The sequence below is a fragment of the Anolis sagrei genome, chromosome 1 (assembly GCF_037176765.1).
Source record: "Anolis sagrei isolate rAnoSag1 chromosome 1, rAnoSag1.mat, whole genome shotgun sequence".
In the NCBI taxonomy this organism is placed as follows: Eukaryota; Metazoa; Chordata; class Lepidosauria; order Squamata; family Dactyloidae; genus Anolis; species Anolis sagrei.
In genome coordinates this window covers 170,423,018-170,449,233 of record NC_090021.1, presented here as the reverse complement: position 1 = coordinate 170,449,233, position 26,216 = coordinate 170,423,018, and the positions used below count along the sequence as shown (strand labels likewise).

The window sequence follows — 26,216 nt, the reverse complement described above, 5'->3', positions numbered from 1 at the left end:
AAACATTATTGGGGGGGGGGGGCTTCTGATGCTGAGAGAGTGTGCCCAATGTCAACCAGCAGTTGAAACCTGTCTCTGGGTTCCTAGTCAAACCCTGAAATCACTACACCATACTAGTAACATAATAGTAATACCAGAAGCTGCTGGATGGGTACCCACAAGTTTCAGCCCGTACACAGAAATCCTAAAATTGTAGATAAAAATTAGTCTCCAATATTAGTGGCCCTTATAAAACACACAAAAAACAGTTTCTTTTAATGTGATAGGATAAATTTATTTGTATGTTTATGAAGATGTCATCAACGGAATAGTGTTGGTCTTTTCAAAGATCCCGAATCATTCTGAGATTTGGTTGTCTTTATGTTTTTAACAAAAGTTAATTCCACAGGAAATGTTTTACCATTCCACTGGTTCTTAGGAACCCTAGCCAAGTTAGCCTCAGAATTATTCTGGAATGGCTCCCCAGTGTGCCTTTATGGAGCACTTTATGGAACTAGTCAAAGGTGAAAAGCAAATGAGATTCAAACCACCGGAGGGAGTACAACTACAAATAGGCTTTGTACAAGGCCATAGTGTTTGAATTAAGCACATAACTGCTTTTTAGTTGCCTGGTTATTTAAAATGTGGTCCGAATGGTCAGCTTATTGCTGCCACAAGGTCATTTAAAGGTCATTCCAGAGATAAGATGGATTGTGGCCATTGAATATGTAAAGGAAATCACCACTTTAGTCATAATTGTGAAATAAACAGCTACCAGTACGTTTTAGTGGGTGCTAAATAGCAGCAGTGCAACATGGGGCAGATGTTCTCATGGCCTGATCCAATTATGTCATTGTACTTGTGAACGGGTGGTTGTGAAAGGTGCTGCACGTTTCAATATCAGTGAAAAAATGATCCAGTGTCATTTTTATTAGGTAGGTGGTTTTTCAACTCCTTGCACAATTGATTGAACAATCTCTTCTGCAATTCCTCTGAATAACCTCTTGTACAAGTTGGGAATTCAGCACAAATGTATTGGCAGGGATTTTCACTCTATCAATACTTAGTTAGATTTAGGCCTAAGGTTACAAAAGCGGCATAAATCTGCCACTAGCTGGGTGGCGTGATTCAAAGAAATATATTTTCACATCTCTGTAGTGGATAGCAATCCTCCCCTAATTACATATTTTCATTAAACTACCCCGGTGGCGCAGTGGGTTAAAGCACTGAGCTGCTGAGCTTGTTGATCGAAAGGTCACAGGTTCGATTCCGGGGAGCGGCGTGAGCTTCTGCTGTCAGCCCTAGCTTCTGCCAACCTAGCAGTTCGAAAACATGCAAATGTGAGTAGATCAATAGGTACCGCTCCAGCGGGAAGGTAACGGTGCTCCATGCAGTCATGCCGGCCACATGACCTTGGAGGTGTCTACGGACAACGCTGGCTCTTCAGCTTAGAAATGGAGATGAGCACCACACCCCAGAGTCAGACATGACTGGACTTAATGTCAGGGGACTACCTTTACCTTTACCTTACTGTCTAGTAATTGATGGTAAAGAGTGTACCAGGCACCTCCAGATTTCATTGAACTGCCAATCTCAGCAGGCCTACTGTAATGTAACCAATAACGATGGAAAATAGGATGTGTAATCAATAATATGTAGAAGGTCCTGTACAGATCTAAATATACTATTTGCCTCTTACTATAGCAACTGACTATCAATTGCATTCAGTGTGGACTTTATTATAATAAATAACTGAGCTGAAAGGATGTGGATGAGAATCACAAAATCTAGATCCAAAAGATAAAAAAAAATCCAGAAAAAGTTGGTGTTCACTTTTCAAGAGTTGTGGTACCCTAAAATGCTGCCAATGCTGTCGTGATATACTGATATGAACCTGGGAAGTTTACTTGAGTAAACCATCAAAACACCAAGAATAAGCAGAATTCATTTTGGTGGATATTCCTCAACTCGGAATTGCTATATGTGTGTTCCAATAGCTATGTAAGTGACTTTAATTCATATTAGAATAGAATTGCACCTAGAATTGTATTTATAGGTGCAAAGATTACTGCAGACGCAGACTGTGGCCAGGAAATAAGGAGATGCTTACTTCTTGGGAGGAGAGCAATGACCAATCTCGATAAAGTAGTGAAGAGTAGAGGCATCACATTGGCAACGAAGAACCCCATAGTTAAAGCAATAGTATTCCCCGTAGTCACCTATGGATGTGAGAGCTGGACCATAGGGAAGGCTGGGCGAAGCAAGATAGATGTGGTAGTGGAGGAAAGTTCTGAGAGTGCCTTGGACCGCAAGAAGATCCAACCAGTCCATACTTCAGGAAATAAAGCCCGACTGCTCATTGGAGGGAAAGTTATTAGAAGCAAAGATGAAGTATTTTGGCTACATCGTGAGAAGAAAGGAAAGCTTAGAGAAAACAATGATGCTGGGGAAAATTGAAGGAAAAAGGAAGAGGGGCTGAGCAAGGGCAAGATGGGTGGATGGCATCCTTGAAGTGACTAGCTTGACCTTGAAGGAGTTGGGGGTGGTGACGGCTGACAGGGAGCTCTGGCATGGGCTGGTCTATGAGGTCACGAAGAGTCGGAAGCAACTGAACGAATGAACAATAACAGAATAGAATTATTAACGTAGTCTTGAGCATTACAAATCTAACATCTAGTTTGGTATATAAAATAAAGTCGGTATGGCAAATAAATATGTTACTAAAATGGATGCAAATTCTTTTGCACTCAATATATGGTCATTTGTCAGGGGATGTTACGAGCATTCTTGCTGGAGCAAGTCTGAATTCATTCTGTCCTGAAATGCTGTCATGTTCTCTTAGATGTATAGATATGTATTTCAGAGGAAACTGGTATACACAGCTTGCTAACAAACATTGATCACATGGGACATATGAGAAGCGGAATGACATTCTTAAGCTTCATATCAATTCGACGCTGTTGCTAAATAAGGCCTTGGGTATTACAGAGCATTTAAGGATTATTACTAGATCTACTTGGGACCTGGCATTAGTTAAAGGAACGAAAGTGGCTTTAAAAAGTATATTTTTTAAAAAAACTCATTATTGCTGATTGTTCCACTTCCTGCCAGGCATGTAGCCGGGGTGGGGGTGGGGGGCTTGAGGGGCTTCAGCCCCCCCCCCCCCCAATTCTCATGGTGGTTCGCGAAAAGGCCTTACTGGTGCATTATTTAAACTGTTATGTTTATTCATGATCTGATCACCATACTCAATATATCCCATATGCATGGGGGTATTGGGGTAATGATACAAAAGGTTTGCTAGGCCAGACCCTCTTTCACTCAGACTCAGCCCCCCCCCCAAAACTCAGCCCCCCCGAAACCCCCCCCCCCAAAATTCAGCCCCCCCCCCAAACGAAATCCTGGCTATGGGCCTGCTTCTTGCTCATTCTTTCATAGCAAGCATGGTTTGTTAAACAAAAGACCAAAACTGATTGTACCAGGACAAACAAAATATTTAGGAGAAGATAGATCAAATACTGAGAAAAATGAAAGAATACTGGACAACTGTGAACTTATGTTCAGACTCTGGACTGCTGAAATGTTTACTTGTAACTAATAAAAACTTGTTTCCTGTTAGTACTACTGTGGTGATTGTTTCACACTCTGGGCAGTTATCCAGAATTCATTTTATGGAACTGTAAAATGGGATTATCACTTTTAGATGAGTAAAACATCTGTGGTTCCAAAATAAAAAAATGGACTTAATTCTTAGTCTAATTGCTGAACAAACAAGCACTTTGTATTAAGTGGTTTCATGTCTTTTGGATATAATGATGAACACTACATATCAGTTACAACTTTAAGAGGATTCATGTTAAAATGAACGTCTACAAGTGTTAAGAGCTACTGTTGAAGGAAGCTGGGATGGGTTCATGACCTGATCCCTTATTTGTGTGTATTGGGGAGGGGTTCCTTGTAACATTAAGCTGTAGCAGAACCAAGTGTGTGTGTTGGAGAAAAACTTTATGATGGTAATAATTACTATGTGCAGCTGGTAATGTAGGTCAACCAGCAATCTTGGACCACACCTGATAGAGTATAACTGTATGGGTTTTTTAGAATACAGTCCTGGAGAGCTTTTTCTCAGAGGAGATCTATGCTCAAAGGCTTTGCTCTGAGGAGCAGGTTATGCTGCTCTAAAGGAGGCTATGGTGGAGGCTACCTGTTTGCTCAAGGTTTATGTTTTGCTTTCTCATTTGGCTTAAGATGAAGATGCCTTATTTTGAGTTACTTACAAAGACTATGTAAGTTCAGTTCTTGTGGGTTTTTTCGGGCTATAAGTTTCTTGCGCTGTTTGTTTTTGTATGCAACATTGCAAGATTTTGAGTTTCATCTCTGCTATTAAGAGTAAATATTTTTCTGTTCATTTCTACTCTTGTCTGTGTGTCTTGTGCATGGGACGTGGCTAAGATCCGCTTGCTGCACAACAGTCCTTTCCTTAGTGCAGAAAGCAGCGAGGAAATATCTTTCGTTGACCTACTGTTGATCAGAGAAGGCAATAGTAAGCTAGGTTGCCAAATAAAATGGGTTGGTGTAAAGTAGTGTCTTGTGCATCATTCTCCTCCAATTTTGGATAAAGACCAGAAACACATGTTAAAGGAGAAGGAGTCTTTCATGTATTTTCTAGTGAAAATAATCCTTCTCCACACTGCTATGTGGCGCAACAGGGATAAGAGTTTGGTTTGTAGCTGGGTAGCACCCAACTCCTTAAAACACATTCTGGGTTCTGTTTCTATGTGCTTTGGAAATTGAGTCCCACAGAGTCCCACCCGAAGTGCCCTTATATCATGTGATGGCCTTTACAGGACTCGATTTCTAAAGTGCATGGAAACAGAGCCCTAAAGCCGTGGGATGAGGTCCTATTTCAATGTCTTTATGTTGGCTTCTGCTGTCTTCCTTGAATGGGACATTTTTGAGCATTTTTGTTGCACTAGACAGAAGATGCCAATCATGGTAGCAATGGTGTTGAAGTTGCAAAATTCTCCTGCTGTGTTATGGGGTATAGTTGGATGGGTAAAATAAGAGCATTTCCCTTACAAATAAGAATCCTGTCCAATGACATTTTCCTGTTTACACTACATTTCTAGCATTAAAGTGAGACACTGAATCTTGTTCACTGCTAGTGTTCTTCCATTTGCTTAATGACTCTGCCTTTTCATTTTCGGTGGGTATTTCTAAATCTTCAACTGAAGATTAGGGGTTCAACCCCCCCCCCCGCCCAAAATGTTTCAGATTTTTTTACTCATGAATTTTAACTGGTTAACCAAATCCCCATGCTAAGTCTATGAGATGCAAAAAATTAAGAGTCCCTCCAGAACTGCAAGCACTATCTCAAGCAAATATTGACAATTTATTCACACTGTCATTACTTGCAGCCATAGCCGATGTAGTGAAGCAACCAAGTTGGGTGTGTGTGTGTTGAATGCTCTCATTAAAGAGGCCAGACTTGGTGGAGGTGGTTGACAGGGGCTGAGCTGCAGGCTATTGAAGGTTGCTCTGCCCCCTGCTGTGCTCTTTGCTTCAGCGTGAGCTAGGAGGCAGGTTTCAACCCCACCCCTCCTGTGAAATTTTCAACCCCCCCCCCGCCCAAAAAATTTCAACCCCTCCCGAATTTTTTTCTGGCTACGGCCCTGTTGCTATGGTAGACATTTGGGGAGTAAAGGAAACTTTCATGGGGCAATATTCTTATAGAAGGAGGAATTCACTCAAGCCCCAAGGCTGAACAATTTTGGAAGATTAAGTCCAAAATAACCCAACCAAGTTCTGTTCAGCATATATATATATATATATATATATATATATATATATATATACATACACACACACACACACACACACACATACATACATACATACACATACACATACACATACATGCCTACATATACATACATACTAGCTGCCCCTGCCACGCGTTGCTGTGGCCCACATGGGGGTTCTGTGTGGGAGGTTTGGCCCAATTCTATCGTTGGTAAAGTTCAGAATTCTCTGTGATTGTAGATGAACTATAAACCCCAGGAACTACAACTCCCAAATGTCAAGATTCTATTTTCCCCAAACTCCACTAGTGTTCACATTTGGGCATATTGAGTATTCGTGTAGAGTTTGGTCCAGATCCATCATTGTTTGAGTCCACAGTGATACACAGAATCTCTCGCTTCTTGGGATGTTACAGTAGCGCCCGGTTTGCATCATAATACCGAGTTGTTCAAACCAAGCCCTAGTATATATTCTTCTCAAGGGAAACAGAAATGGGTAACTGAAACTGAAGTCCAAAAAAAAAAAAAAAAAACCCAAACAAGTTCTGTTCAGTGTGTGTGTGTAGAGAAATTTTACTGTGAGTGACTGAACTGTGAGGCATTGGCACAACAGGAATTCAAATTGTCTGAAGAATTCTCAATGGGATTTTATTTTTAAATCTACACATGGTGCGAGCAAGTATGCAGGAATTAGCATCTTGTGCAGTGCTTCATCTTCACATTTTAAACCATCCAGTGAGAACTCTCCCACTGGGCCTGTCAGCTAACTCTTTCTCCGGTGATGGGTTTTGCATGATGAGAATCATTATAGAAGTTTGTGTCGACTTTGGTTCTTCCCAAAGGAGCTGTGAACAGGTGTTCAGGAAGTTACCACCACTAATGTCTCTGTCACATTTTAGTGGTTGCTTACCTTTGGAAGGTCTAGTGTTGTCAGAATTGCTAACAAATTAATTAATTGGATAAAGCCAGATTATTTCAGATTAAAATTAAGAGCATTTTTTAAAGGAGAGGACAAGGAATGTGGGAAAGTGGGGAGACCACACTTATTGAAAAGTAATAAAATCTGGTTTTCCATAAGCATACTACATACCTTTCAACAGGGCTTATATCTAAGGCTACCTCTTCAAATAAGGCATATAAGTTTAGAGGAGAAAGTATTTCTGTGCCAAACACCTCCATTTTAATTAATTTATTTATGTATTTATTTCAAACATTTGTACCTCACCCTTCTCAACCCCTCCCCCAGGGGGGGGGGCCCTCAGAGCAGCTTACATCCGGCAAAATTTGATGCCATTATATATAAATAATACATACAGTAATACATATAAAACACAATAAATTGATTACAAAATTATTTTTAAAATAAAAAGTACATTAATAAAGTGCAATAATACTGGCTGTCTAGCCTTATGCAAATCAGGATCACAATTCACACAGAGAGCCTGCATGACCCACTCTACATCCTGGTGCGGTTTGGAAGAATTTGGAGATGGATGATGGGACTTGCAGTAACTTCACTCACTTCCTGAGACCACTGAGACCCTCGCCAATGACTGATCAAGACCAAACTTGGCACACAGAGCCCCGATGACCCACTCTACATCCTGGTGCTGTTTGGAGGAGGATGGATGATGGTTGATGGGACTTGCAGTACCTCCACTCACTTCCTGAAACCACAGCGACACTCATCCAAATACCAATAAAGGCCAAACTTGGCACAGAGAGCCCCTATGGCCAACTTAACATTCTGGTGAGGTTTGGGGGAGATCAGACTATGGATGATGGGACTTCAAGTACCTCCACTCACTTCCCAAGACTGCTGCAACCCTCATCTAATCACCGATCAAGACCAAACTTGGCACACAGAGCCCCCATGACCCACTCTCCATCCTGGAGCAGTTTGGAGGAGGATGGACCACAGATGATGGGACTCACAGTACCTTCACTAACTCCTGAGACCACTGCGTGCCATATAAATAACTGATAAAGACCAACCTTGATACACAATTCTTTTCTCAAATAACCTGGGAAGCGCCGGGTCCCCAAGCTAGTGTATATATAAATGTATCATTCATTCACCAGCTTAAACCTCTAGCCATTCTTGAGGGAAATTTTGGTTGCCAAAGCTGGACCGTCCTCCACATTAAAAAAACCCCAAAATACTGAAACTTCAGAACGCAATTTTTCTTTTAGCATGTTATGTCCCCTTGAGGAATGTCGAGGTGCTGGAGAGTTCTAGAACGAATGATTTGCATTCCTCGGGGCTGATTGCCTGGAGACACGGATATTGCTTTGAGACAGAATTAGAAAACCTTGAGTGAGAGGGCAATGCGGCACAACTGCAAAGTCAGCCATCCGCTATATATGGCACAGCAGTTGGTGTCCTTCCTCTTGGCAAATGGATGCAACCGCCCCCCAGCACATACGCCCACCTCACACAAATAGCAGTGTTGAACCATCCCCTACTGTAAGAATTGAAAGGACTGTTCTCTCTCTCTTTCCCAGTACCCTACATTCTGATTTAAACATCCATTGTGCTAAATCATTGCATTGTGGGTCCCTCTCACTTCTTTTTAGAGTTACAAGGACTTTAGTTGGAGTTACTTTTGTTCATATCCATTCATATTTATCATTTTTTTATTTTGGGCTTTTATATCCCATCCTATCTCAACCTCATATCCATTCATATTTATCATTTATTTATTTTGAGCTTTTATATCCCGTCCTATCTCAACCTCCGCAGAGGGACTCAGGATGGCTAACAAATCGGCACCCCATGGCGCCCACATCAAGAATATAGATACACAATTTAACGGCAATATAATAATAACAATATAAAACAATATAAACAATATAAAACAGTATAAAACAGTATAAAAACAATATAAAAACAATAAATCATTCAGCAGTCACTGGTTTAAATCACCATCCAAGGGGCAGTCCATGAGTTCTATACAAGTCAACACGTCAGGAAGTCTGCCTAATCTACAAAGGACTGATCCCATAGCAAGGATTTTACTTGTTTCCGGAAGGTCAGGAGGGATGCAGTGGATCTAATTTCATTCAGGAGGGAGTTACATTGCCAGGGGCCACCACAAAAAAGGCCCTGTCCCTTGTCCCCACCAGATGCGATTGCGACAATGGGGGAACAACGAGCAGGGTCTCCCCAGATGATCTTAGGGCACTAGGTAGAACGTAGCAGGAGATCCATTCGGACAAGTAACTCCATATGCCAGTGATATTTTTTTTCATGTCAGGAGCGACTTGAAAAACTGCAAGTTGCTTCTGGTGTGAGAGAATTGGCTGTCTGCAAGGACATTTTCTAGGGGATGCCCGGGTGTTTTTATATTTTACCATCCTTGTGGGAGGCTTCTCTCATGTCTCTGCATGGGGAGCTGGAGCTGACAGAGGGAATCTGCTCTCTCCCCGGATTCGAACCTTTCCGTCTTCAGTCCTGCCGCCACAAGGGTTTAACCCATTGCACCACCGGGGGCTCCTATGTCAGTGATGCCCCTCAATGATACAAAACATGACCATGGTTGAATGAGGTTGTCCACTGACAAAACTGCTTCAGTCAATGCAGCCAGGAGGAAGGGACGGCTTCCTGTCCCATTTTATTTATTTATTCATTCATTCATTATTTACGACATTTACATGTCGCCCTTCTCACCCCAGTGGGCACTCAGAGCAGCTTACAAGATATATATACATACAATATGTTGTATTATTAGCATAGAACAATATCGGTATTATATATTACTATATTGTACTATACCATTATATTGTAATATTATTAGTAAAATTACATGTAATATAAAATATTTAATTATAATACTGTATTATTATTATTAGTAGTATTATATTGTATTGTATTATATTATAAATATTATATGTATATACAATATATTATATTATATTATTAGCATAGTACAGGAGACAAGATGGAACTGTCCCCTGGCCCTCCCTATCTTCACTCTGCTCCCCCAGAGGAGAGGAAAGCTTTTGGGATGGATTTTCTGATGGGTAGAGAGGAAAGGAAAATCTAATCACCCAAATTTCAGGCAGGGATGCCTAGGAGGGGAACAGACAAAATGAAACCATTCCCCCCAATGAAATTTTCCTTCAGTCCCCAAATGTCTAGAATTCATGTTCACTCCTAGAACTCTTCTATTTGCTATGCACACATTCCTTTGATAGCTGTGCCTAACCCCTTTTTTGTTTAGATTTCTAGCTGCCTTACTGAATGTTCAACTCAAGTTTTAAAATAACTTGAAGGCACCAGATCCCATATAATCCTAGAAGCTAAGCACAGTTGGCCCTAGTTATTACTTTGAGGGGAGAGTGCCAAGGAATAGCAGGTGCTATTAGGCTTTATTTTAGAGGAAGGAACTGGAAAAAACTACCTCTGCAAATTCCTTTCCTGAGAAAACCCTATGAAATGTATGGAGTCACCACAGGTCAATGGGCAAATTGAAGGTGTAAACACACAGGGCTAGAAATATGGGAACTCAAAAGAAATTTTTATTGCAGATGAGCCGTTTTCTTATTTTGATGGCATACAGAATTCAAGTTCTACTGCATTTTATTTATTTATTTATTTATTTATTTATTTATATTTAAAACATTTCTATTCCGCCCTTCTCACCCCGAAGGGGACTCAGACCAGTAAAGTTTCCTATCGCTGCTTTATTGCCCTGTCCCAAAAGCTTTGTCCCACAGCCAAGTTTTTACCATCCTTCTGAAAGACAGGAGAGAGGGGGTCAATCTGATCTCATCAGGAAAGGAGTTCCATAGGCGGGGGCAATAACCGAGAAGGCTCTGTCTCTCGTCCCCACCAATCATGCATGTGACAATGGCGGGACGGAGAGCAGGGCCTCCCCGGAGGATCTTAATCTCCGCGATGGTTCATAGGGGGAGATTATTAATTGGCGATTCAAGGCGGTTTCCAAAAAATCAGTACATATAAAAACATAATACAGATTAAATCATTAAACAATATAAAACACCACAAAAGCAATAACAAAATTTCATTAGCATCTCATTATTATCAAGCATTGTCCAGTTCCATTGTCAAATCGTTCAATTTCCTATATTAGCTACTCTGCATTTGTAAATGCTTGCTCGAACAGCCATGTTTTAACTTGCCTCCGAAACGTTAAGAGGGAGGGAGCAGACCTAATCTTCCTAGGGAGAGTGTTCCATAGCCGAGGGGCCACCACTGAGAAGGAGATGTGTTTGGATTTAGATTTGTATTCGGCTTAAATGGTAACACATACTTTCCATAGCCATTCTTCTGCTTTGAATAGCAAATAGGAGCCCCCGGTGGCGCACTGAGTTAAACCCCTGTGCCAGCAGGACTAAAGACCAACAGGTTGCAGGTTCGAATCCAGGGAGAGGCGGATGAACACCCTCTATCAACTCCAGCTCCTCATGCGGGGATATGAGAGAAGCCTCCCACAAGGATGATAAAAACATCCAATCATCTGGGCATACCCTGGGCAATGTCCTTGCAGGCGGCCAATTCTCTCATACCAGAAGCGACTTGCAGTTTCTCAAGTCGCTCCTGACATGACAAAAAAAAAAAAGCAAATAGATCCATAGAACAGTGAAGCTAATCTGTTATGGGAACGGCAAGATGTGGCAGAAATCCAAAGTAACCAATTCAGGCTATCACATAGAAAATTGCCACTACAAAGGAAACAGTCATGAAAATCTAAAGGAAACCATGAAAAGAAAATGGGAAGTCTGGCATTTGGAAATCTGCAGGTGAAGTTTCAAAACAGGAAGGTGAGCTTTTGCTTGACCATAAACATTTGCAAAGAAGGAGGCTCTTAAAAGTACAAGGCACAGACTGAGGAAAATGTTGGTAACTCTATAAGAGCCCTTCTACACATACAGGAAAATCCAGAAGCAACCAGGATAAAAGGGTGCGGGGGGGGGGGGGGGGTGATGGTGGCTAAATGACATTTGGAGAAAGTGTGGGTGGAATCAGGTTAACAGCTGAAAGGCACATGTTTAAAATGTGCACTTAAAACCTGATTCCACCCCAAAAATGTGCACGTTTGCATCCCTGTAGTTGTGCAAAACACATAACTTACTTCCCATCCCCCTGTATCGACTGCTCTAGTGCACATGCACATTTTTAAAGCTCAAAACAGCTGATCAGATGATTGGGCTGTTAAAACATGTAGCTGTGAACACATAGGTGGCTGGAGGGAAGCACAATTAGAAAGTAATTAGGACTCTTAGCAACCATTCCTTTCTTTCTTATAATATTAAACACAGCTTGAATTAACAGTAAAGGTTTTCTCCTGACATTAAGTCCAGTCGTGTCCAACTCTGGGATGTGGTGCTCATCTCCATTTCTAAGCCGAAGAGCCGGCGTTGTCCGTAGACGCCTCCAAGGTCATGTGGCCAGCATGACTGCATGGCGTGCCGTTACCTTCCTGCCAGAGTGATACCTATTGATCTACTCACATTTGCATGTTTTCGAACTGCTAGGTTGGCAAAAGCTGGGACTGACAGCGGAAGCTCACGCCACTCCCCGGATTTGAGCCTGCAACCTTTCGATCAACAGGCTCAGCAGCTCAGCACTATAACCCACTGCGCCACTGGGGGCTCCTTAATCTTAATCTTATTACTTGTTTAATTCAGTTTAAATAATAACTTTTTTTTTGTTTTCTTGGTGTCTTGTTTTTAGACTTGTTTTGAATCATCTTGAGCCTGTTGTGAGGGGAAAAGCAGGATACCAATAAACTGAATAGTTTGTCCTGAATCTTGTAGCACTTTTGAGACTCACTTAGAGAAAAAAAATGGTAGCATGAACTGTTGTAGACTAAATCTACGCAATCCGATGAATGAAGTGCCTGGGAACTGGCCTTTAAAGCTATAATGAACTGGTTGTTTGTGAACAGCAATTTTTAAAAAGAGCAAGATTTTTGGGAATGTTGATGAGGTGATACATTCTGTTTTCACAGTCATTGCTGAAAAACAAAGGCAGGAGGAAATATGTTGGCTAAAGACAAGTGGTGTATATAGCCATGTGAAATGGTGGAGTTACTGGGATGGAGTGCAATGCTGGCAGTGAATCAGAAACGAAACATGGAAAACTGGCCAAGAGAGCCCTCATGGGGCTGGGGTGTTAACTAGTGTTGCAATATTGTAGAGTGCTGAAGGGCATTGCTGACAAGAAGATGGCAAACATCACATTAGAGGGTGAGCTCAGCACTCTCGGCAAACAGGGCAGTCTCTTCGCCAGAGGTTAAATGGACATAAATCCAATACTAAGAATGGAAATGTGTTAGGACACTCGACCATTACACTACGCTGGCTCCCAAGAGTCCTGTTTTACAGATGCCATGCCTCAGGGCAACACAACGGGTCTATGAGTCAGGAAAGTAGGGGTGTAAGCAGGCATGTAATTCTCAGGGTGGTCCGCGAGAAAGCCTTACGGGTACATTATTTAAACTGTTATGTTTATTCATATCATGATCTGATCACCATGCTCAATATATCCCATATGCATGGGGTTATTGGGATAATGATACAAAAGGTTTGCTAGGATAGATCCTCAGCCCCCCCCCCTCCTTGAATCAAACTCCCTCCCCCCCGAATCAAACTCAGCACCCCCCGAATCAAAATCCTGGCTACGGGCCTGGGTGCAAGATAGCTGTCTTGTTGGGGTTTACTATTAAACAATTATTAAGCTTACTTATTTTAAACCCCTTTGCTGATCTACTGCAGAACACTCAGAGATCTACCAGTAGATCCCAATCTACTTTCTGCTTAATTCTTGTGAAAGGCTGTTCCATCAACCTGTTTTAAATGAAAGGCATATCAAGTTCATAATATGGAAGTAAGTACTTTAATTAGGGGAAAGTTGGTTGGCTGATGGAGCACGACCCAACCAATCCCAACCTCTTCCACTTCCAAACCAGCCAATATAGTTGACTCAAAGGTTTCAAGCATTCCTTTCCTCTGCTGGAAATAACTCCTCTGGGGTTATTTAAACTACTGTATTTCATATCTGCACATAATGTTCTGACAGCAGTTTGGAGAAGATAGCAGGGTACTGGGGACAGACCCTCTTTGCACCCTATATGGCCAGAAGAGGGGGTTCAAGTTCTAGAGAGAAACACTGTGTACATTTGTGCATGTGTATCTATGCACCATGTATAGAGGGGGGTATGTTTCCAAAGAGCTCCGTGGCTGGGGAAAGTTGTCCAGAGAGTTGTGCAAGGATAGATGGGGTGCTGAGTATGTGCAAGGTGGCAGCTTGTAGTGTAAATACAGGAGTGGGCAGCTAGTTGTTTGCATGTTGGCTGTGCTTGTGTGTTTCTCCCATGAAGACCCTGGTTTCTCATCTACAACCATTGCTTCCCTTGCTAAGGATGGGAGAGGAACAGAGGTGACAAGTCTGACATTGATGATCATACTCACTTACTTTGTGTCAAATGCAGGAACAGAGAAGCATCTGTCGCCGGTCACTTGGTTCCAGCTCAGTGTGATACTGCTGGTACAAAACAGGCTCCTTTGTCTTTCCCCAGCCAAAAGAGGAATGAACACCAGCTTCCAAAATACCACTCAAAACTTCTGTTTCAGACCATCACACATGACAACATCTCCATTTGCAGCTGTTTGTCTTATCAACTTTTGCATGTTAACAATTCAGTGTTAATTCCTTAATGGCATTATATTGCTTTCAGGGATTTTGAGGGTTACAGGGCACCTCTAAACCAAGGCTTCTTCGGCATTCATATTTTTGTTAAGGAAAAGGGCATTAGGAATTAATAGAGATACATCGAACTTATAAAGGTCACTTTTGTTCCCCACAACTCTTTTTTTTTTTCATGTCAGGAGCGACTTGAGAAACTGCAAGTCGCTTCTGGTGTGAGAGAATTGGCCGTCTGCAAGGACGTTGCCCAGGCGACCCCCGGATGATTGGATGTTTTTATCATCCTTGTGGGAGGTTTCTCTCATGTCCCCGCATGAGGAGCTGGAGCTGATAGAGGGAGATCATCCGCCTCTCTCCAGATTTGAACCTGCAACCTGTCGGTCTTCAGTCCTGCCAGCACAGGTGTTTAACCCACTGCGCCACCGGGGGCTCCTTATGACCTTATCACAACTCTTATGACCTTATCACAGTTGCCACCAGAATAGTTACGAATCATTGCAAATCTGGCAGTGCCTGGCGAGATGTGTGCAGAACCCATTGGCTCACACTTCACATCACCAGACTTAATCCCACTCCACAGGGGGAAGTGTCCACTGTCCAAATGCAACATGGGAAGTCTTTCATGTTGTTGCAGGGCGGCATACACCAGTTCTGCTTTACTTTAGCCATGGAGCCTCACTGGAACTAGCTGTACATCGTGGGATGGGAGCTGGCAGACTCCATTTATTTATTTATTTATTTATTTATTGACGACATTTATATGCCACCCTTCTCACCCCAAAGGGGACTCAGAGCAGCTTACAAGTTATATGTACATACAACATACTAACATACTTACTTACTTACTTACTTACTTAGGCGATCCCTCGTTTTCCGAGGAGGATTGTCTTCCAGTGTTCTTGTGGGTCCGTATGTGGCTGTGGAGCCCTATTCTTGCTCTGCATCTTCTTCCGCAGTGAGGTCATTGGTTTCCAGGTGGAAGGCGGTCTCGTTCGGGGTTGGCTTGACGCGCCTTCCTCTTGGCATGCTTCTCCCTTTTGCCCTCCATCCATGCCTCTTCAAATTCTGCAGCACTGCTGGTCACAGCTGACCTCCAGCTGGAGCGCTCAAGGGCCAGGGCTTCCCAGTTCTCTGTGTCTATGCCAGAGTTTTTAAGGTTGGCTTTGAGCCCATCTTTAAATCTCTTTTCCTGTCCACCAACATTCCATTTTCCGTTCTTGAGTTCGGAGTAGAGCAACTGCTTTGGGAGACAGTGGTCGGGCATCTGGACAACGTGACCGGTCCAGCGTAGTTGATGGCGGAGGACCATCGCTTCAATGCTGGTGGTCTTTGCTTCTTCCAGCATGCTGACATTTGTCCACCTGTCTTCCCAAGAGATTTGCAGGATTTTCCGGAGGCAGTGTGGATGGAATCGTTCTAGGAGTTGCATGTGACGTCTGTAGACAGTCCATGTCTCACAGACATATAGCAGGGTTGGGAGGACAATAGCTCTATAAACAAGCACCTTGGTATCCCTATGGATGTCCCGGTCCTCAAACACTCTCTACTTCATTCGGAAAAATGCTGCACTCGCAGAGCTGAGGCGGTGTTGTATTTTGGTGTCGATGTTGACTTTGGTGGAGAGGTGGCTGCCATTTTCTAATGTTTCTAATTCAACATACTACATTATTAGCATAGTACTAATACATCCATGGCTAAACTGGAGAGGAACTAGCATATGCCACTGAATTCAACCCCGTCTGATGAAGTCACCAGAATTTCCCAGCCCACATAGCCATATTGAATATTATCACAGAGGAAAGAACCTCCAACCTCCAATCAGAAAGCTGAAGAATCAATTAATCAAAATACCCAGATAGCTTCGTGAAATGATACTTTATCCCTTGTAGGTTATATGGAGAGGGGAGAGGGCAGTGAGAGAGGAATCCCTTCAGTTTGTCATATTTTCTAATTACTCATGAAGAGCCTTCAGATCATCTCTAAATCATGAAGCCCCTGGTGGCGCAGTGGTTAAACCCTTGTGCCAGCAGGACTGAAGACCAATAGGTCATAGGTTCGAATCTGGGGAGAGCATGGATGAGCTCCCTCTATCAGCTCCAGCTCCTCATGCGGGGACATGAGAGAAGCCTCCCACAAGGATGATAACACATCAAAACATCCAAGTGTCCCCTGGGCAACGTCCTTGCAGGCAGCCAATTCCCTCACACCAGAAGCGACTTCTCAAGTCACTCCTGACACAACAAAAAAAGAAGAAGCTCTAAATCATGGTGATCCTCTGACAGAATGGTGACAGTATGACTTCCTCAAGATCACTGTGGCTGAATGAGGATTTGATCCCTGATCTCACACTGTACTATTCCCACTTAAAAAGCAATACACTGCATTGATTTCTGTTGTTTTACTAATGACAAGATCCTGGTATTTCTAGGATTGGCTTCAGATGTGTTCAAATAGCTCAGTCATATAGGGAGAGAAGATGCCAGGAGGAGCCTGACCCATAGTGCCATCATTCATATACTCTTCAAGACAACTTTTATGGTCACATTCTTTCCCAACACATACAAATGCACACACACCTACTGCTGTTTATAGGTTAGGCCACTAAAATGTTACTCCAGCCACACAAAATAAGCACGACTGCCACATAGGTGGCTTTTGAGGTGGCATTCAAAACATCCTTAAGCTGGAAAGAACAGATGACTTCACTACTTGTCAGGCAGCACTTGAGATTCCTCCTGATAAGAGGTGGGTAGCAATGCCCTCCTATTAATACTATTGGAATAACTTTCCCCTCTAAGGAGTCCTATTTATTAGCAAACCAGTCAATGGCCATGATAATTGCTAATATTTTGCTCCTTGATAGGAAAAAATATTATGTAAACCTCAACATAGAAGCATAGTTGAAACAGACCACAAGGCCATCCAGTCCAACTGTATTTTGCCATTTCAAAACATACAAAGCACTCCTAACAGAGGGCCAACCTGCCTCTATTTAAAAACCTTCAAGAAAGAGACTCCCTTTATTCCATAGTCAAACTTCTCTTTTCATCAGGAAGTTCTTCCTCATATTAAGATGGAGTCTCTTTTTCTGTGTCATAGTCAAGCCTGCTCCATTTTCAATATGACATGGCTATCATTTCCCCTCTTAACATTCTCTTCCCCAGGCTAAACATAACCAGCTCTTTAAGCTGCTCACCATATTCATGGTTTCCAGACCTTTTGCCATACTGATCACCCCTCTCTGGATACATTATAGCAGGGGTCCTCAAACTTTTTAAACAGAGGGCCAGGTCACAGTCCCTCAAACTGTTGGAGGGCCGGATTATAATTTGAAAAAAACATGAATAAATTCCCATGCACACTGCACACATCTTATTTGTAGTGCAAAAAACACTTAAAAACAATAAAATAATTAAAGTGAAGAACAATTTTAACAAATATAAACTTATGAGAAGTGTGGGCCTGCTTTTGTCTGATGAGATAAGATAGTTGTTGTTGTTGTTGTTGTTGTTGTTGTTGTTGTTGTGTGCTTTCAAGTCATTTCAGACTTAGGTTGACCCTGAGCGAGGGCCGGGTAAATAACCTTGCAGGGCCGCATCCGGCCCCCGGGCCTTAGTTTGAGGACCCCTGCATTATAGCATCAAACTCCAAAAGTCCAGATGACACCCCCACAGCTTCATATATTTTAATTGTAGGGCTTATCACACGAGGGATGCAAACTGTTCCCATCAATCTTGTGCAATGGGGCCATTTCATTTCTGTCCAGCATGCCAAAACTGAAGTGACATTAAGGAGCAGGATTCTCGTCCTTTCCCATTCTAACCCACTTGCTATTCCATGTTTAAAAATATTTACAGTAATGTTAACTCTATTTTAAATAATTCACCATTGCTAAAATCACCTAAATGTTTAAAATAATAAAAAATACAGAGCACTTGGGATGGTAAGATTATTAGTGTGTGACCACAATGCGTGTAGTACCATGGGTCAGTGAATCAGTGCTATTGCACAAACGATGAGATAATGGCAGTGCTCATTCTGATATGTATATACTGCTTATGCAAGTGCCATAGAATAGTGGCTTTGTATGATAAAGTCCTAAATAATATGAACAAGATGTTGCTTGGTTAGCTTTGGAAACCATTGAACCCTATGGGACGCATGTCTGAGTAAACTAGCCTAGGCTCAGGTTGCATGTCTGAGTCACCATTTTAAGATTGTTACATACCTCGGACAGGCCTCCACTGTGCCCCCTTTGAGACAGCATCTCGCCCTCTTGTTTGCTTAACAGCCAGCTTGAGGGGGAATCTTGTGAAACCCAAGCTAGGGCACTATCTTGGGACTTTCAGCTGGGCTTAATAAAGGTCTTGAGCTAGTGCTGCCACTTGGGTTTCACCAGTTACAAAGGTTGCTCTAATTAGCACTTGATACTTTCTGTGCGTGAAATTGCTTTCTCCAATTAGATGTCATGAGGCATTGTGGTTTTCTCCATTAAGCAAATATTATCTAACAACTGAAATCAAACTCATCTTCCCTCTTTTCCTGTCCGTGTGATAATCTAATTATATAGCTTAGCTAGTATAACTTGGACAGCTTTAATGACTGTGAGGTTTATTGGTTTTCCACAAAATGAAGGGCTACAATCCTATGTCATGTTGACAGAGCAGAAATCTGCAGAAGGCAAAGTTACATCCCCTTCCTGTCCTTAAGCCCCCAATCTGTCTGGGTCTCCCTTTCCATGGAAGGGATGTCATCCTCTTGATCCCAAGGAGAGCTCCAAGTCACCACGTTATCAAGATTCCTGCTCAGATTCTGCAAACTCAGGGCTGTGGCTTCCTTGGTTGAGTCTACTTTTGCTTTTCCTTCTTCCACTTTGCTGAGAATGCTATATTAACTACTAGCTTCGGGACCCAGCAGTGCCTGGGTTATTTGAGAAAGGCATTGTTTGTTTTTCAAAGTTTGGTAATGTATAGTGCTATTTATTAGAAAAAGTCAGTCTTTCTTTTTTTATATAAATTAGAAAATGCATAAGGATGTGAGTGAATTACAATTCCCAGACTCTTGAGTCAATCCTTCCTAAACCCTGTCATTATTCAAAGTTGTCCATGTTGGGTCTTTGTGCCAAGTTTGGTCCATATCCGATATCAGCTGGGTTCAGTGCTCTCTGGATAAGGATGAACTACAATTCCCAGATTCCCAGGGCAATCACCCCCAAACCCAGCCAGTATTCCCAGTTGCCCATGTTGGGTCTGTATGTCAAGGTTGGTCCAGATCTGTCATTGGTTAGGTTCACAGTGCTCTCTGGATGTAGGTGAACTCCTATAAATCAAGGTCAATTTGTCTAAACCTGGTCATGAGGGTCCTGCGTGCCAAATGTGGTCCAAGTCCATTATCGAAGGGGGGTCACAGAAGGGGGTCACCATATATCACAGGCCTTGATACAGGGTGAACTACAACTTCCAACCTGTTGAGTCAGTCCCCCAAGACCCTCCAGTGTGTTCAGTTGGTGATCAATTCCTCTGTTTTTGCTGTGTGCCATAAGAAAGGGTAGGAAAGGGTTAAGGGAGAGGCAGTGGGAGGAGTCATGCAAATTCCACACAAGGAACCCTGGGATGCCTGCCTGTGATGGAGGAAACACATCAAATCTAGGATGAAATTCTCCCCAAATGAAAGCATTCCTTGGGCGGTGGGCCATATAGTGTTTGGGGAGGGCACTGGTAGCGTTTTGCTACATGTTCATAGTTCTCACTATAACAGTTGAGAGAGTGCCTTTGGAGGCTTCTCAGTACTTGGAACTATAGCCTGTTTGTGGAGGCGAGAGTCTGACTGTGTAAGTGGACACCTCTGCCACATACACATTTTTCACTTTTATTATGTGTATGCTATAGTGTAATAAGGGTCTTTGGACCATAATAAAAATGTTGTTGTTGATAACCCAAAAGAAGCTGCACAACATACCTAAATACAATGCAAGACAACATTAGACATGACAACATGATAGAAATACCTTTGTACTATCTATAAGGGGCTCTAATCATCTGTGGGTAAGCATAACATGGTAAGCAGATGGTTGAACATTTAGCTGGAAAACCTGACAGCAATTTGCCCAGCTGCAGAGATCCTAACACTAGAGAAGCATGCTATAGCTATTACCATCCAGTTAATATTATCACTGAATTATTTTATAACAAATGGAGGAGCCTATGGGCTTCCTGATGTAGTTGGATTGTAGTACCATCAGCCTGGTCAATGGGGAATAATTATGAAAACAGTAATTCTGTGTGTGTAACAAGATAATCTGATGCAGAATGTAGATGGAGGGGTTGATGTCAGTAGAGTAGCTGATCCATTCTGGGATTGGGTCCAGAGTTAAAAAGGAATTATCCAAGGTGCTGAAACAATTTGGAGGTTGGAGTTCAGCACATGAGATAATCCAGAATAGAGCCCAGAGCAGACCACTGTCAGGAAAACCACAGCCACCATTGACTATCCAACAGAAATGGGAATGTGATGCTCCTTCCTCACTGTTGCCCCCATATGCCCCCAATGTATGGTTAGGAGATATGCTGGAGCTGCTTTTTAGACAGTGCAAAGGAGAAAAAGCGAGGAAATGTATGTAAAACTATTGCTGTGTGGTCAACTTCATGTTGGGTTCAGGTGCAGAGAGGCCATAGACTAATCAAGACTATACTGCTTCCTTGAGTTCCAAGGCAGATGCTAGTGGATTTGGGCTATACATTCAATATATACTTACTTACTTGGTAGTATATCCTATTGAAAACAGCAGGACTTGCACTGGAGTACATACATTCCACTGTTTCACCAGAGAGTAATGCTTTCTTAACATATGTTTTCTTATATTAGTCAATCCCTGACATCCAGTACAGTCAGGGGCAGCTCAACCCATTACGCAAAGTAAGCATTTGCAGTATAGTTGATTTTGCCCAGGGGCGCTCTCGGGGGAAAATAGACCTTGACATATGCGAGTTGTCGTTACTGGGATGTATAGTTCACCTACAATCAAAGAGCATTCTGAACTCCACCAATGATGGAATTGAACCAAATATGGCACACAGAACTCCCACGACAAACAGAAAATATATATCAATAATTGGTGGGGGGGGGGGGGGCGCAAAATACTTTTTGCTTACCATTGAAAATTACCTAGGGCCGCCTCTGAGTGCAGTGTAGTGGTTTGAATGTTGAACTAAGATCTAGGAGATCAACATTCAGATCTCCTCTCAGCCATGGAAACCTGCTGAATGTGTTTGGGCAAGTCTCACTCTCTCAGCCTCAGAGGACCTTCAGCTTCAGCGGAGGCAAGGACAAATCTCCTCTGAACAGCTGTTATGAAGAAACCTGAGATAGGATCACTATAACATAGATTTGATGTGAAGACATATAATAAATATTAGTTGAATAGGTGCTTACTCCATTCTACAGCCACCTGGAATCTATTTCACAATCTTTTTGCTGTACATTTAAACATGATTTGTGGCAAATTCATTTTGGATGAATAACATAGAAAGGTTCAATAAAATATCCAGGCGTGACAGATGGCTACACTGCTGACAACAGCCTGGTTATCCAAATGGAAGATATTTCAATATTAATATGAATGTTCAGAAATGGCTAGAATCACTCAATCCTCTAGTTTCCACGTCTTTAAATAGCGATTGGTGATTTTGTGTTTATTCAACTCATTTTCAGGAGTCTGAAGTCTGATGTATTGTCGAAGGCTTTCATGGCTGGAATCACTGGGTTGTTGTAGGTTTTTTAGGCTATATGGCCATGTTCTAGAGCAGGGGTCCTCAAACTAAGGCCCAGGGGCCGGATACGGCCCTCCAAGGTCATTTACCTGTCCCTCGCTCAGGGTCAACCTAAGTCTGAAATCACTTGAAAGCACACAACAATAACAACAACAATTCTATCTCATCAGCCAAAAGCAGGCCCACACTTCCCATTGAAATACCAATAAGTTTATATTTGTTAAAATTGTTCTTCATTTTAATTATTGTATTGTTCTTAAGTGGTTTTTTTGCACTACAAATAAGATATGCGCAGTGTGAATAGGAATTCATTCATTTTTTTTTCCAAATTATAATCCGGCCCTCCAACTGTGACCTGGCTCTTTGTTTTAAAAGTTTGAGCACCCCTGTTCTAGAAGCATTCTCTCCTGATGTTTTGCCTGCATCTATGGCAAGCATCCTCTTCATCCTGGAAAGAAGTGACGAGTGGAGTGCCACAAGCAGGGTTCTGTCCTGGGCCCGGTCCTGTTCAACACCTTTATTAATGACTTAGATGAAGGGTTAGAAGGCATGATAATCAAGTTTGCAGACGACACCAAATTGGGAGGGATAGCCAATACTCCAGAGGACAGGAGCAGGATTCAAAACAATCTTGACAGATTAGAGAGATGGACCAAAACTAACAAAATGAAGTTCAACAGGGACAAATGCAAGATACTCCACTTAGGCAGAAAAAATGAAATGCAAAGATACAGAATGGGGGACAATGCCTGGCTTGAGAGCAGTACGTGTGAAAAAGATCTTGGAGTCCTTGTGGACAACAAGTTAAACATGAGCCAACAATGTGATGTGGCGGCAAAAAAAGCCAATGGGATTTTGGCCTGCATCAATAGGAGCATAGTGTCTAGATCTAGGGAAGTCATACTACCCATGCTCTATTCTGCTTTGGTTAGACCACACCTGGAATATTGTGTCCAATTCTGGGCACCACAATTGAAGAGAGATATTGACAAGGTGGAATATGTCCAGAGGAGGGCGACTAAAATGATCAAGGGTCTGGAGAACAAGCCCTAAGAGGAGTGGCTTAAGGAGCTGGGCATGTTTAGCCTGAAGAAGAGAAGGCTGAGAGGAGATATGATAACCATGTATAAATATGTGAGAGGAAGCCACAGGGAGGAGGGAGCAAGCTTGTTTTCTGCTTCCCTGGAGACTAGGATGTGGAACAACGGCTTCAAACTACAAGAGAGGAGATTCCATCTGAACACAAGGAAGAACTTCCTGACTGTGAGAGCTGTTCAGCAGTGGAACTCTCTGCCCCGGAGTGTGGTGGAGGCTCCTTCTTTGGAAGCTTTTAAACAGTGGCTGGATGGCCATCTGTCAGGGGTGATTTGAATGCAATATTCCTGCTTCTTGGCAGGGGGTTGGACTGGATGGCCCATGAGGTCTCTTCCAACTCTTTGATTCTATGATTCTAAGGCGAAACGTCAGGAGAGAATGCTTCTAGAACATGGCCATATAGCCCAAAAAACCTACAACAACCCAGTCTGAGGTCTGTCTAAGTAATATCTAAGATATGGAGTGAAATAAACCAAGGGTTGCTAAAGTGTTCTCTGAATCTGGCAGTCCAAAACTGAACACGAGCTTCATTAGCAGCGAGAGATCTGAAAAACAGAAGGGATTTATCAAAGCTTAAAGACTTGTCTGCTCTGGAAAGGAATGAGAGAGCGTGACAGGGGTAGGAAAAGTCTCTGTGTGAGAACCTGGAAGTGAATACAGATAAATTGGAGACAGGAGCTGGGCAATTAAATTAGAGACGATAAACACAAATGCTGCCCTTGATTGAAAACTCATTTGTTTTATAGAGAGCAAGGGATTGTCTCCAGTTTTTCCTGAGAAAATATATTAGGTGGCCTGCCTGTCTCCTCTACAAATTGAGCTTGGTTATGTCAGCCAGTAATATGTGAAATTGGATTAAAGGGGAGAGCTTTTGGCTTTTACATACAGCTTTGCTGAAGACGGCACGCTTATTAAGGGACAAAGAAGAACAGATGGAGGATTTTCAGGCTGAAGAGTGAGAGAGAAAAGCACTGTGGTTGAAAGCTGGATGCGCTTTCCATATACGTCCCCTTTTATTTTTAAACACTCCCCTGTAACTCTTTGCTGGTTCAACACTTTCTTCTTTCAAAGGGATGAAGCAGGGAGGAGTAAAGGAGAGAGGTGGAGGGGAGGAAAGGGCCAGGAGGGGGCGTGGATGGAAAGTGGTGCTCATTTCCCAACCCTTAAAGTCCACATTCCTTCTGGAAACCCAATCCTCTTCTATGACACATGGACGTAGAAAACAAGATTTATTACTTCAACAGAACTGTAATTCCATCAAGAAAAAAGGTGTCAGTCAAGCATGAGTTTGAATGACAAGAGGCGCTAAACTGGCTTTGTCATATTTCCCCCCCTCCTCTGTTTAAAAAAATATGTTACAGAAATGCATGGGTGCTTTTTTTAAAGAAAGGAGGAACTCAAGTCCCCTTGAATCTGACGAAGCTCTGACCACCTTATATGCCATTTATAGACCGTCTCAGAATGACATCCCCCTTGACTAGCAAACTGTCCAATCCAGCTGCAAGTGTCAAGATTGTATTAGGGTACTAAGTGAAATATATATATATGCCCTTAGGGTGCTTAACACACTGGGTCTACCTCCAAGGCACTGGGCTGTAGATCATCCAGCTCTTCATCCAGGAATCTCTCGCAGGGGTTGGAGGGGCACCTTTTAACTTTGTAAAAAGGAAAAATGGCACCAAAGAAAGACGCCAAGAAAGCAGCCGCACCGGCACCAGCACCGGCACCAGCACCAGCCCCAGAACCAGTAAAGCCCAAAGAACCAGCAATTGATCTCTCCACCATTAAGGTAAAGAGTTGAAGCTTGTGTGTGGCCACTGAAAAGCCCACTCTCTTTCTAGTTGGCTATCTTGAAACTCCAGAGTATAGGGACATTCACTCATTCAAACCTGGAAGAATATTTTAGGTTGAGTTTGTTTATTTATGACTTGTGGTGTGGACTTCAGTGAAGCTGTACTAGAAAACAAACCAGGGAGTCTTCCACCATCCCCAATACTAATTATTATTATTATTATTATTATTATTATTATTATTTTATCAGCCACATCCAATATTTTATGTCAGTAGCTGGACTGAACATGTAATGACTTATGAGTCAGGATTTTAAAAGCTGGTCTTGAGATCTAATCTTTTTCAATCTGGTCTGAAGCCTTTGTATGTGTGTACATGCACCCATATTGTAACATAAAGTAAATGTTTTACAAAGATAATTTACTTTTGCAATTAATTGAAGACTGACTTTAAAATCAACTTCTCTCTTTTTTTTAATGAGGATTAATTATTTAACAAGTTCCATCATGAGTTTAGTATAAACAGTTATACTAAGATACATTCTTTCCAGACGTATTACTTTAGCTTTTTTTTTTAATCATGGGAATAAAATAGTGATGCCCCTCTTAGTTTTAGATTGGGGCAAACGTGGGTGCTAGATGAGAAGAAATTATTGGTAACTAGAACCACAGTGAAGTGTTTCAGTGCCTACACCATTCATCTTTGTTGTTCATAACATTCAAGTTTCTATGAAGTGAACCTAGCTAACCAAAACTCTTCTGCTTTTTGTACAATACCTTGGAGTTGTTGCATGTGGAATTAAATCTTTGGGCAGCAGAATTGGGATTTTGTCTAGCATTTTGCATGAAGAGTGATGTGCAAGGAAGCTCTCTGCCTGTGGAATGAGGACAGAGGGAAAGATTCAGCTGGATAGATGCCCTGAGTGGCTCTAAGTAGAGTGTCATTCCCCACCTACCTGGCACTTTGATTGATCAGACTACCAATTTAGGAAACTCTACCTAAGAAATCCAACCTAATATGGAGAACCAAAGGGTAGAAAATACTGCAAGGGTAGCAAGAATTTTGGTAGCAGCTCATTTGACCCTGCTAATGAATGCTAACAAGTTT

The 26,216-nt window shown here is 42.2% G+C and overlaps 1 protein-coding gene across 1 annotated transcript in view; it reads left to right on the top strand.

Moving 5' to 3' along the window:
- Nucleotides 1-24,820: 24,820 nt before the first annotated feature.
- The window catches only part of MYL1 (myosin light chain 1), a 40,313-nt gene continuing 38,917 nt past the window's right edge, over nucleotides 24,821-26,216 (top strand). Inside the window, exon 1 of the mRNA XM_060782088.2 lies at nucleotides 24,821-25,107. Within this exon, the coding sequence (XP_060638071.2) occupies nucleotides 24,991-25,107 (117 nt within the window). The 5' untranslated portion in view covers nucleotides 24,821-24,990. The remainder of the gene's footprint in view (nucleotides 25,108-26,216) is intronic.